The sequence below is a fragment of the Centroberyx gerrardi genome, chromosome 10 (genome assembly GCF_048128805.1).
Source record: "Centroberyx gerrardi isolate f3 chromosome 10, fCenGer3.hap1.cur.20231027, whole genome shotgun sequence".
In the NCBI taxonomy this organism is placed as follows: domain Eukaryota; kingdom Metazoa; phylum Chordata; class Actinopteri; order Beryciformes; family Berycidae; genus Centroberyx; species Centroberyx gerrardi.
This window is the reverse complement of record NC_136006.1, coordinates 12,398,149-12,410,178: the sequence shown is the minus strand read 5'-3', so window position 1 is coordinate 12,410,178 and position 12,030 is coordinate 12,398,149. Positions and strand designations below refer to the sequence as shown.

Here is a 12,030-nt window from a genome sequence, read left to right as displayed (position 1 = left end):
ACAATGCTGATTTTTATATATCCAGTTACAGTGACTGGGTTGGATGCTAAATTGTATTGGTAAGAACTGTTCTAGTATGTCTCTCCAACACTGGGTTGGAACCTGAGAGACCTTCGACTGATGGGTCCCAATAATGTGAGAAGAGACGGCAGAAATTGAGTTGTATCCTCCTTTAAATACACAGAGTTCCCGTAATGTGATTTGGTGTTCTAGTAGTTGGTGCTGTTGTTATGTCTGCGTATTTTGTTGTCGCAGCCCACTGCTAAGCCGCTCCTTGGTGTAATTTTGACTTTGAAAGTAGCCCGCTGCCTTCCTGCCAAAACGCTGCCTTGGGATAGCTCTCCTTTCTCTCTCTTTCTATTTCTCTTTCCTCTTCTCTCTCTCGTTCTCATTCCTATTCTCTCTCTCATATTCCCAGGCTCACCGTCTTTGTTTCTCTTTCTATAGCACCCTCTCTCAATGTCTGTTTTTCTCTGTCAACCCCCCACTCTCTCATCCGCTCCCTCACAACACTTTCTGTTGCTCTGTCTTGCTTGCCCTCTCTCTCTCTCTCCCTCTCTCTCTCCCCCCCTCTCTTTCTCTCTCCCTCTCTCTCTCTCTCTCTCTCTCTCTCTAAAAGCAGCTTAATTCTATCATCTTACGGTTGGACAGCAGTAATTACATTTATGACACAAATCCTGCTACTCACAGCAAAATACTTTGTGTGCGTGTGTGTGTGAGAGAGAGAGAGCGAGTCTGTGTGTGTGTGTGTGTGTGTGTGTGTGTATACACGTGTGTGGTTGTGTGCACATTGCCCATAAGTGTTCATGTGCATGTCTTTATATATCTATATGTGTGTGTTTCTGTGCGTGTGTGTTTGTGTGTGTATGCTCTCCATTCCCTGATAACCTAGCCTAACAGCACTAAGCTATTTATAATAGCATTTATTTCATCCCACTGCCCAGCCCTCTGCAAACAGACAAGTTTGGACTTAGAGGTCACTGTCTGTGTGCATGCTGCATGTTCTACCATATTAGACTTTTCGAATTGACTGCAATTGCCCTCAAAGTACAAAGATCCCCAGTGGAAAATGAACCTTAACCCTGGCTCCTCGCATTGAGTTTAACCGGAAAACATCAAATGCATATTTCTTACGGAATTTATTAATCTCCAGAGAGCAATGCATGACCAAACATTTATGTGTACAAATCTCGACGTGTCTTTTGAACGTCGGTGCGGAGGATTATCTATTGAATGCGTTTGAAAGGAAAACGTCAGGCGCTTGTTTCACTTTGAGTGCTCTCGTGTCTTGAGTGGCCAAGCGGTTTGTGTCGGTTCGAATGTTGTTGGCAACTGCAAACACGTCGGCCTTAGAGTATCAGGATTCTCTCTTGAGCGTGAATAAAAAGAATAAAACATCAAACATCCTGTACATTTCGTGTGGAGTTTACTCATGCCTTTGGTGGCCTTGGTTCAAGTGTTGCTGGCAGCTGTAATCCAGTGTCCGCCGAGTATTGAAACAGTGGATTATCTATTGAATTGGATATCTCTAACCTCTCTCAAAGAACCGCACGCCAATCTCAGCCATAGAATCAAAGATTTGTTTTCATATGTCTCTTTAAACTTTTCTTTTTAAACTTTTTTTTTTTTAAAGCTGTAAGACTGTGCTGCGCTCCTTGGCCAAACATCAAACAGATTCATTTTCCAGTACAGTTTGCTTTAGGCGAGTGGCCAGCAGCATGCTATTAGGTTTCATGCAGCTATGAAGTTGGCTATCGATGGTCAATAACCTAAATCACAGTGACCCTCTTCTATCATTCTATCATTTATTCATAATTTTGTTTTCCAGCAGTGTTTGCTTTGAGTGAGTGGCCTGCAGGATAGTATGCTACTTATTTGTTGGCAATTTTGAAGTTATATCCAATATCTTAAAATGCGAAGGTCCGACCCTCCCTTCCCTCTCTCTCAAACTCTCTGTCCCTATTTCTCTCTCTCCCCCGATCTCTCCTTTATTACTATTTTTCTCTTTTTTTGAATCCAAAGTTTTCACTGTTGTTCAGTGCAGATGTACTGTGAATATATTCTGACTCTTACCATAATGTTCAGGGACAAAATTGTGCATTTATCTCAAGGTGACATGATTGTCAAATTAACAAAGATAACATATAGGTGATAAACATTTGGGGTTGTGGGAGGATGACTTGTTCCCCCTCATTCCTCCTCAAATTTAAACAACTTGCACATGTATATATTTCTCTCAAATTTAAGATATGTATTCTATATTTATGGTAAACAAAATCTCTTTCATCCACCCTTAAATAACCCCCAATACTATGTGGCTTTGTTTTTAAGTGACGTTACATAGTGAGTCATTAGGACCACAGCTATATGACTAGTTATCTGTTTGAAAACTGTGTATGCTTGCTAGTGAGTGGGCTTGAATTTGACCATACAGTCTTGACTTATGACTTGAAGTGGGAGGCTGTAGCTCTCTGTTAAAGACTGCTGTTTCATGTCCATGAGCAAAAGTGAGCATTTCACTGTCGGCGAATGAAAACCTTCTACCCCCAGTTTTGGTGTTTTTCCTTTAATGAACTGAAAGTTTCCATGGTCAGCTAAGAGTTTCATGACCCTATAGGTCTAAGAAACCCTTTCAAAAGCCATGGCATAGCAGCAAAATCATTTACCGTCAGTCTAAAAATGTATATAGTTGTTTTTCTGCCAAAGTAAGTACGAGTCACTTGTAACACAGTGGGAGGACACGGCTCGTTGTGAAAGAATAGTGTTTTGTGTTGATATTACAGTTTGTGTTATTTAGTATGTTGGCCTTCTCTTGCTGAAACTACAATGGAAACATAAGTGCTTTGTTTAATGTGGTAAATAAAAAATAAAAACACTTTTCCGCTGTCAAAAGGCACAAGCAATAAGCGTTGTTTTTAGAGTTTAGATTTGAATACATCTATTCATTTGCATTTTACATGATTTTGGAAAAAAGGCTGCAGTGCCGGCTACAGTACTTCTTCAAGACTGATTCAATATAGATTCATCAGAGAGGATTTATATGATGTTTACCTCAGTGTGCGTCTGAGTGTCATCTGGACAGTGTCTTCAGATGGGACATGAAACCAGTGGAGATGGGAACTCAGTGGGTGGAGGTGACACCTGTCACGGCTCTTGTCCATCTCCTCTCCTTCAGCAACAAACTCACATTATGCATGTGCATAAATTCTATGTCCATTATTACTCTGTGTGTGTGTGTGTGTGTGTGTGTGTGTGTGTGCATCTGCGTGTGTGTTTGGTTAATGACTGTTTAAATAGATGTGGAAGTCACATCAGCCCTCTGATCTGATCTGCTCTGCTCTGAGAAAAGACAAACACACACACACACACACACACACACACAGAGCAGTCATGTGTATAGAGAATCATTAGCTAAAGTGATGCAGGTTCAGCTATCATGAATCACAGAGGCATCATATCGACAAGCCGGAGCTAGCAAGGAATCCCAAATGTGTGTGTGTGTGTGTGTGAGAGGATTGCTAGTATTTTGAGCTGGCAGCAAGCCCAGTCTTCCTCCCTTCTTCCCCATTTTTCTCTCTCTTCCCCTCACTCCCTCTCTCCTAACATGGTATTCCCCGGAGAATACTTATTTGCTGTCTCCCTTTCTTCATTCCTCCCTTTCCCTTTTCTCTCCATCCTTCCCTCCTTCGCTGTCTCCCTGCTGTAGGTGTCACACATTGACAAACCAAATCGGAAGCACCAGCACACATCTGGTCTTCCCGCTCTTCCTCTCTTGTTTTCCAATCAGCAATCCTCACAAGTGTCGGGAGCATTGCAGCGGGTTTGAGGGTGAACTCGGTCCAAACTTTGACGCTCATACATGTCATTGGCTGGGTTTTCTGCAGCAGCATAGCAACAATCGCTAGGTACTGAGCGTGCCAGAACGGTGCGCCTCACTTCTTCAGCGCTCCCAGTCTGATCGCCGCCTTACTCTCTGATGAATACTTCCACCGTCAGCCTCTCTTCTCATCCATCGCTCTCCTCTTCATCACTCCCGCTGCTCCCTGCTGGATACAGTAACTCCCCACCACCACCCCCCACCCCCCCACCCCCCACCCCCCCGCGCTCTCTCCCTCAGTAATATCCTCCACAGTGTACTTGTGGTGATGGATGGAGAAGGAGTAGCAGAGAAGCAGACCTCGCATCCATCACAAACTCAGCAACAGCACGGTGGAGACTAAACCGTATCTCTCTTTCTCCTTGGCTCGGCTCTCCGGAGTTTAGCCGTGTCGCGGCCTGTCTGGCTGCCCGCCACCGGCTCCGCTTTGTCTCCGTCTCCACTTCTGTCTTCCACTTCCACTTCTGTCTTCCACTTCCACCTCTGTCTTTATAACCCTGCCAGACCAGGGTGCACTGCAGTAGGGACAGAAGTGTTTTACTGCCTGGTCAGGCCCGTGAAAAGCTGGACACTTCCTACCATATATCTGCTTATCATTTATTTATTTATTTTTGGACAGAATGTCTCCTGCATCTTATAGAAAAGCTTTGTTTTAATAGCAGTAATACATTGATATCTGTCACCAAACGGCTTGGAGTAGAATTACAATGAAACTGTTAGTCGTGTATTGTTTCCTATGCTGATATTTTCGTTCCAGTGCTCATAATAAATGTTGACTGTAGCTGCATAAGATGTGCTTATTATTTTGAAATTCTGATGTTCTGTGCTGATGTGCCAAATTAATAGAGATGCAAACCATACCATACCAAGTCACGGCTAGCCCCAGCTAGACTAAACTAGCTAATGCAAACATGACGTCTCTTACCGCCTGTCTGTCTGTCTCTCTCTCTCAGCTCCATCCCCTTCCATAGAACTAGGCCCTACCCTCGGCCTGAAGAAGTCCAGTTCGTTGGAGAGTCTCCAGACGGCCATGTCGGAGGTTAACAAGAAGAACGAGCTCCTCCCCTTCCACCGTCCACGGCCAAATATGATCAGAGGAAGAGGCTGCAACGAGAGCTTCCGGGCAGCTATTGATAAATCCTATGATGGGCCACCTGAAGATGATGATGGTAAGAGAGACAGAGAGAGTGTCAGTACGATTAGGTTATGTGTGTGTGTGTGTGTGTGTGTGTGTGTGTGTGTGTGTGTGTGTGTGTGTGTGTGTGTGTGTGTGTGTGTGTGTGTGTGTAGGTTGCCAGTACATGTGCTGCACCACAGAACAAATGAATGGTTTACTCAGCTTGTAAACTCCACAGAGGATAGGAGAGACAGGAAGCAGGCATACTCAAGAAAAAAAACATGAATGCTAATTAAGGCCAAGTTACAAAGCGAGCGTATTCCTTTGTGACTGCTATTGTAGATTAGAGACAGGGTTTGAACTTAAGGATGTTGGGCTCCAGCTTGGCAGAGCTATTGGATTTTCGGTTCCTAACTGCCTCCATTAGTGAAACTGTCTCCATTATAGTGAAAATTATTTGAGACAGACTAGTTGGCCTGGTGCAGGTAAAATGGTCATCCTGTGTCGATTAAAAGCATCCAAACTTATGCTTGTAAGCTCAGACGTTGCTTTTGAGTGCACCAAAAATGTAACAAAAATTGAGAATCATTTCGCTTTGAATATTTATCCAAGAGCTAAGCGATTGTTATTTGGTTAGGTACACTGGAAACTGAGGTTGAATTCCCTGCTGTGTTAGTAGCAGCAAACTCTTATCAGTCACCACCAGAGTAATGAGTCAGGCTGTCTCAGATCACTACGCTCACACAGGATAGGACTAATAGGACATGTCAACACCACACACACACACACACACACACACACACACACAGGCACAGGCACACATGCATGCATACACAAGCACGTATCAACACCTGCACACTTGTTCACACACAGGTTCACATAGACACACACACACACACACACATTTGCCATGTCTGTCACCATCTTTCTAACTATTTAACACTTAGAGAGCTGCTGTTAATTGACAGAAAACATCTCTCTCTCTCTCTCTCTCTCTCTCTCTCTCTCTCTCTCTCTCTCTCTCTCTCTCTCTCTCTCTAACTGCAAACAACATTTCAAAATTTCCCATGACCCTGCGACTAAACTAAACTGTTGAAAATTCAAAGTTAAATGTAAATACATAGCTGTCAGTGGTTTAATCAACCGGTTTTTCTTTGCAGTATTGCCTACAGACCACAGCATGGCTGCCATGTAGTAAAGAGGGGAAGTGCAGACTGGATATGTAGTCGGGGTTCATGCGTAGCTGATGCATTGTGTGGGATGCAGGGTTGAATCCAGCTAATACCACAGTGCTTCACAATTTCCAGTGAATACAGTTGTCAAGAGCACTATTCAATAGGGGCTTTCAGTCTCTGGCTTTGATGTCTCATGTCAGCTGGTATGGATTATAGTGGTGAATAGTTGTTTTTATCATTCTCCTTCTGTCTTTCTTCACATATGCTATGCCTTTACTTCGATTCTCTGTTTCATGAATCTCTTTCATTCTCTCTCTCTCTCTCTCTTCTTTCACTTCTTATCTGTCCTTCTCTCACCCCATCCTTTTCAACACATAATTTTCTTGATTTTCTCCTTTTCTTTTTTGCTTCTTACTTACTTTTTTCTTGCTTGCTTGCTTGCTTGACAATGCATTTTTTTTAACTTTCTGTTTATTTCTCTCACTTTTTCCATTCCCTCCCTCTCCATACTGATGTGTTAGTAGTATTTGTTAATAAGCACAGAGTGAGTAATGGTTGCTTGGTGTGACAAATAGACATTGTGGTAGGTATTAAGCTGTGAGAAGAGTGAGGCTTGTGAGGTAATGTTAACAAGGTTTTATAGTGTCACAGCTGTGGTCATTTTTTCTGTTTCCAACATTTGACGGTTGTTTCTTCTGTCTACTTAAGTGGAGGCTAACAAGGCACGCCCACACACACACACACACACACACACACACACACACACACACACACACACACACACAATTTCATTATATTGCTAGACAGTCTTTGTAATTGAAGCTGAAATGAATATTCACACAAAGTTAAATCTCAATTGAAATACCCCAGTTTAATTTGGTTTGATTATCTGATAGAATCTGACAAGTGATGTGTGGTTGCGTGTGTGTGTGTGTGTGTGTGTGTGTGTGTGTCTGTGTCTGTGTGATCATTGTTATTCAGGGCCAGGCCTCCACTCTGCCTAAGAAGTAATGAGGCATCACAAGTTACTCTTTGAACATTTTCCCTGTCTTAATTAAGAGTTAATTAATTTACTGTAAAGTTATTAAATCTGCTCTTGAATAGAGAAACTTTAGTTAGTTGTGTGTCTGTGTGTATATGGGCAAGTTATGCGTGGATGTATGTACAGTGATGTGTATTTATTTATGTATATCTGTGTGTGCGTGTGTGTGTTACCTAATACGTGGTCATCACTAAGTTATGTGATGCCATGGGATTTAACAAATGTTGCCTGATTCTACCATAATAATGAGCCGCTCTGGATAAAAGCATTAGCTAAATGCCTAAACTGTGGGGTTATGTGTCCACTGGGAACTTCTCATTACAGCGCTGACTTCTTTTTCATGTTACTTGGATTTGAAAGGACACTCTGTGCCCATTCCTGATAGAGCTGAAAGCTTTGCATGGATTCAGTTTACACAGTGTCTAGAAGTTAAAGCTGCAGTATGCAACTTTTTTGACATTAAAATAGCAACAAATAAATAGGATATATTACAGATTGTCTGTTTCTGTATGGGAAATGCCCATATCTCCCTGAAACTGCATTTTCAGTGACCTTTTGGGAGGTTTTGGGGTGTATAAAAGTTGCTGTGGGCGTGGCCAGAACCTCCCCAAAGCTCTTTGTGTTGATCATTTTGAGCTTCTCAGTAAGCACTGGGTTTAATTAATTTCACAACACTAATTGGTGTGAGCGAAAACAACCCGCTGTGATTGTTTCCTTCCCCTAGTTTTCTTTGAACCTCGGTGTTTCTCCCCCTACTCATCCCCTCCTTCTCTTCTTCTTCTTCCACCCTCCCTAGATGATGCTTCGGATCAGAGTTCAGGCCGGGACACCCCCGCCAGCGGTTCGTCCCGCCAGGGAGTGGGGGATCAGGTAGAGGAGAAAGACAAAAAAGACAAGAAAAAGAAAGCTAAAGCAAAGAAGAAAGAGAAGAACAAGGGGAAAGGAAAAGAGAAGGAGAGAAAGAAAGCAGAGGAGCCAGAAGAGATGGAAAAGAAGAGCAAGAAAAAAGGCTTTGGCCTGCTGAGGTGAGTGTGTGTGTGTGTGTGTGTGTGTGTGTGTGTGAGAGAGAGAGAGAGAGAGAGAGATAGAGGCAGAGAGAGAGAGAAGTGAAGATGATTCATAATCAACACACCGTTGGTCTTGACACTCAGTCACAGACTGCCTGAAGCTCTCACACTGAATAACAGGGTGTATTTGTGCTGATGTCACCGTGTGTGTGTGTGTGTGTGTGTGTGTGTGTGTGTGTGTGTGTGTGTGTGTGTGTGCATACAAACCTGATACCCACAGTACCTGCACTGGTGGAAATTAATTTGCATTCAGATTGTGATGTACTAAACAAAGTCTTCAGCTTACAGTATCTTGTGTTTTCTTATAATAATATGGGTAATGATTTGTGTTTGTGTTTGAGAGACATTTTCCAGATGGGGAAAAAAAAAATTTGGTTAAAATGAACTTTTTTTCTTTTTCCAGAAATGTGTTGATTACAAAACTCAAACATCAACTGGAAATATGTTTTATTTGTTAGTTTGTTTGTTAGTAGTTAGTGTCATCATTAAAAGTAAGAACAAAATGCAGGCTGGCTATTGACATGTAACAACATATAGCATGTTCTTTGCTAAGCAACAGTAGCACCCATGGGAGCTACCACGAGAGTAGGTTGCATCTGGGGTTAAGAAAATCAAATAAAAAACGTTTCAAAGCTTTTTTCTGTTGAGTAACAAATCAAGCAAGCAACCCTTCCAAGCCTAAATTTCTAAATTTATAGGCCAATAAACAACATAAGTCTTCCCTCAATGAGCCTCTCTCTCTGTGTTGAGTCTCATATGGTTTCAATAGTCATATTCTCTCTTCACAATTACTTTTAGGCGTATGCAAGTGTTGAGTCCCAGTCTGAGTATCATAATCAGAAACACACAAATAAGGGATTTTATACTTAACATGACGTAAATATTGTAGTATCTCCTTGAGTATTTGTTTTAATTAAAATGATTGTGTCAGTATCATTACTACAGTACACTATCACAATATATGAAACTTGTGATACAGTAACAGGGCAGTCCACTGGTTAGAGAGCCCGTCCTGTAACCAGCGGGCCACAGTTTGAATCACTGCAGCAGCCAGTGTGTTTTCTGCAACAATCGTGTCCAGTTTCAGAAAATCTGATATATGGAGTCCATTATCTACAACTATGAATACAAGTATGTTTTTTTGTGTGTATTTCCCTGAGTTAATAGATACAGATAAAATAGTGTGACCTCTGCACACCCCTGGCTTACGCATATTCACATATACGGTATACACACACCGTCTGTTCAAGACGATACCCTTAAAAACAAGCACACTGAGGTCTTTTCTCCTCATGAAACACTTCCAATATCACATGCTCACAGGCGCACAAAGAGCACTCCAAGAACGGTGCCCCAATTTCCCTAAGAGGGGCTTAAAATTATCTATCAAACTATTTCATGTGATTATCTTTAATGCTATATCTTCCTGTGTGAATGGGGAAAAACCTGTAGACTCACACACGCACACATACACACAGTGTGAATGGGGCAAACTGTTTCAAAGAACAACTTCGGCATTCTTCTTTAATTCCTCCCTAATATCAAGTCGTTTTTTTTTTCACCACGTCGTTACCGAAATGGGATTTTACATGACCATTAAGTTGATAGGGATCTTAAGAAAAACGCTTGGACGCAATTTCATCTACAAAATACAGTCGCGGCCTTTCAAAACGCACGTACAAAAGCAGTCTATGTGAACCAGAACACAGAAAAACACTTCCAGATTTCAGACTCACATTTTATCACAATGATTATGCCCCAGAATTGCATGTTACTTAAAGTGAAATATTGGGTAATTAGGCTAATATAGACTAATTTGACTTAATTGACGAGGTTCAATGCCTCATTTTTTTTTTTCCTGATAGTCGTCTCTTTTCCCCTTACGCTCGCTCTCTCTCTGTAACTCTCTCCATATCTCCTTTCCTTTACCTCTTTTCCTTTGATTTTCTTCATTTTTCCTTCACTCTCTCTCTTTCTCTCTCTCTCTCTCTCTCTCTCTCTCTCTCTCTCTCTCTCTGAATACATAGCTCTGTTCAGTCATTAGTGAGTGATTATCTAGCGGTGAATAGAAATGTTCCTTTTATGGTGTTGAAATGCTGTCTTTGTGGTGCAGTGGAGCATGTGAATGGGACTTCATACCTAAGCCTGTTCATAATCATGTTAAATTGACTTAGCGGGCAATGAAGGGAAATTTAGATGGATTAATGGATGGTTGGATAGATAGAGGTATGTATTGGGGGGCTAGGTGGATGTTCCTTTTCTTCCAACCGCTAACCATTTTTTAGTGATAATAACTTTAAATATTGCAGATATGTGTGTGTGTGTCTCTCTCTCTCTTTCTCTCTCACTCTCTTTCTCTCTCTCTGTCACTCTCTCTTCACTATAGATTTGTCTCTGTGTCAGCCATTTTCACCCCGCATCACAAATAGACCCTCAGGCAGTACACGATGCACCTTGGGGTCTCATTTTGTCTCCCTCCATGCTAACTCTTTAGCACACACTAGTTTGAGTGATAGGCAACTCTCATTATCCAAAGTAAGAAAACTGACCTTTTCCTGATTAAAAAAAAAAGTTCTTAGTGTTGTTTTATTATATGACCTGTAAATTGATGAATTAAAAAAAAAAAAAATGCAATTCAGCTGATGTATTTTTGGAACTATTTTAGGTGAGCAACCACATATCCATCCACTGCACAGTGATGTTTAGCTGTACACACTCTACCATCGCCCACCTCATTCACTTACTGTCTAAACAAAACAAGTCACGCTGCTACAGTCTCACTGGAAAGAGAGAGCTTCCGACAGGGAAAGTAGTCCCTGGTAGTTCAAAACAGTACATTATCATATTTAGTGTAAATTCTACCGGTCTTAGTGCTGTGGCACTCGAGATCAGACTCTGGAGACTGGAGGTCTGGAGACCACATGTTAAGGGTCTTGGTCTCGAATTGAGCATTGGGAGCTTTGAGTACACATCTGGAGTGTACATAATCACCCTCGTTTGTGTCATCTGAGACTAATTTGTTTTTCTTTTTACTGTGATTGAATCTAACAGTACGCCCCCTTACAGTGGCAACATGGCAACCACTGACTGGCAGAACTGAATTGTAAGTTAGAAGCAATAAAGTGTTTGATACAGTTCTGTGATTGCCTTCTGTCATGATCTCTGTGATGTGTCCAATTGTATTTTACTAAAATGCCTTCATAATGATGGTTTTTTGTTTTGAAATATTAGCAGAGAAACTGATATACATTTTGAGCCCTCACTATTATGGCAGACCAACACAATTACAGTAAATTGAGATCGCATTGTTCTGGTCTCGGTCTTGAGTCACTCTCGCCCCCCTGAAAGTCTTGGTCTTGACTCAGACTTAATAAGCTCTGGTCTTGGTCTTGACTCGGCCCCGCCTTAGCTGGTGTCGACTGACCAACCTCCTACACAAATCTGCCAGAAACGTATCATTTGAGACTACTTTCATTTTATTGCCAGGGCAAGGCAAGTATATTTATATAGCACATTTCGTACACAAAGGTAATTCAAAGTGCTTTACACAAGGTATATAAGACATTAGATTAGAAATACAGGATAAGATAAATAAAAAAAATGAATAAAAATAGTGTATGAGAAGAGAATAAATAAAGAATCAAAATGCATAAAAACAGAATATAGATCGAATTGCCTAGTATCACTCAACATTCTGTAGTGTATGCCAAAGTGTTAGCATGGATCACTGGAGCAATTGATCTACTGGTGAT

At 41.6% G+C, this 12,030-nt stretch overlaps 1 protein-coding gene across 1 annotated transcript in view; it reads left to right on the top strand.

The window, feature by feature from the left end:
* LOC139912160 (partitioning defective 3 homolog B-like) overlaps positions 1-12,030 on the top strand; it is a 234,727-nt gene that overhangs the window by 130,259 nt on the left and 92,438 nt on the right. The window contains exons 18-19 of the mRNA XM_078286087.1: positions 4,831-5,046; positions 8,008-8,236. Coding sequence (XP_078142213.1) covers positions 4,831-5,046; positions 8,008-8,236 — 445 coding nt within the window. The remainder of the gene's footprint in view (positions 1-4,830; positions 5,047-8,007; positions 8,237-12,030) is intronic.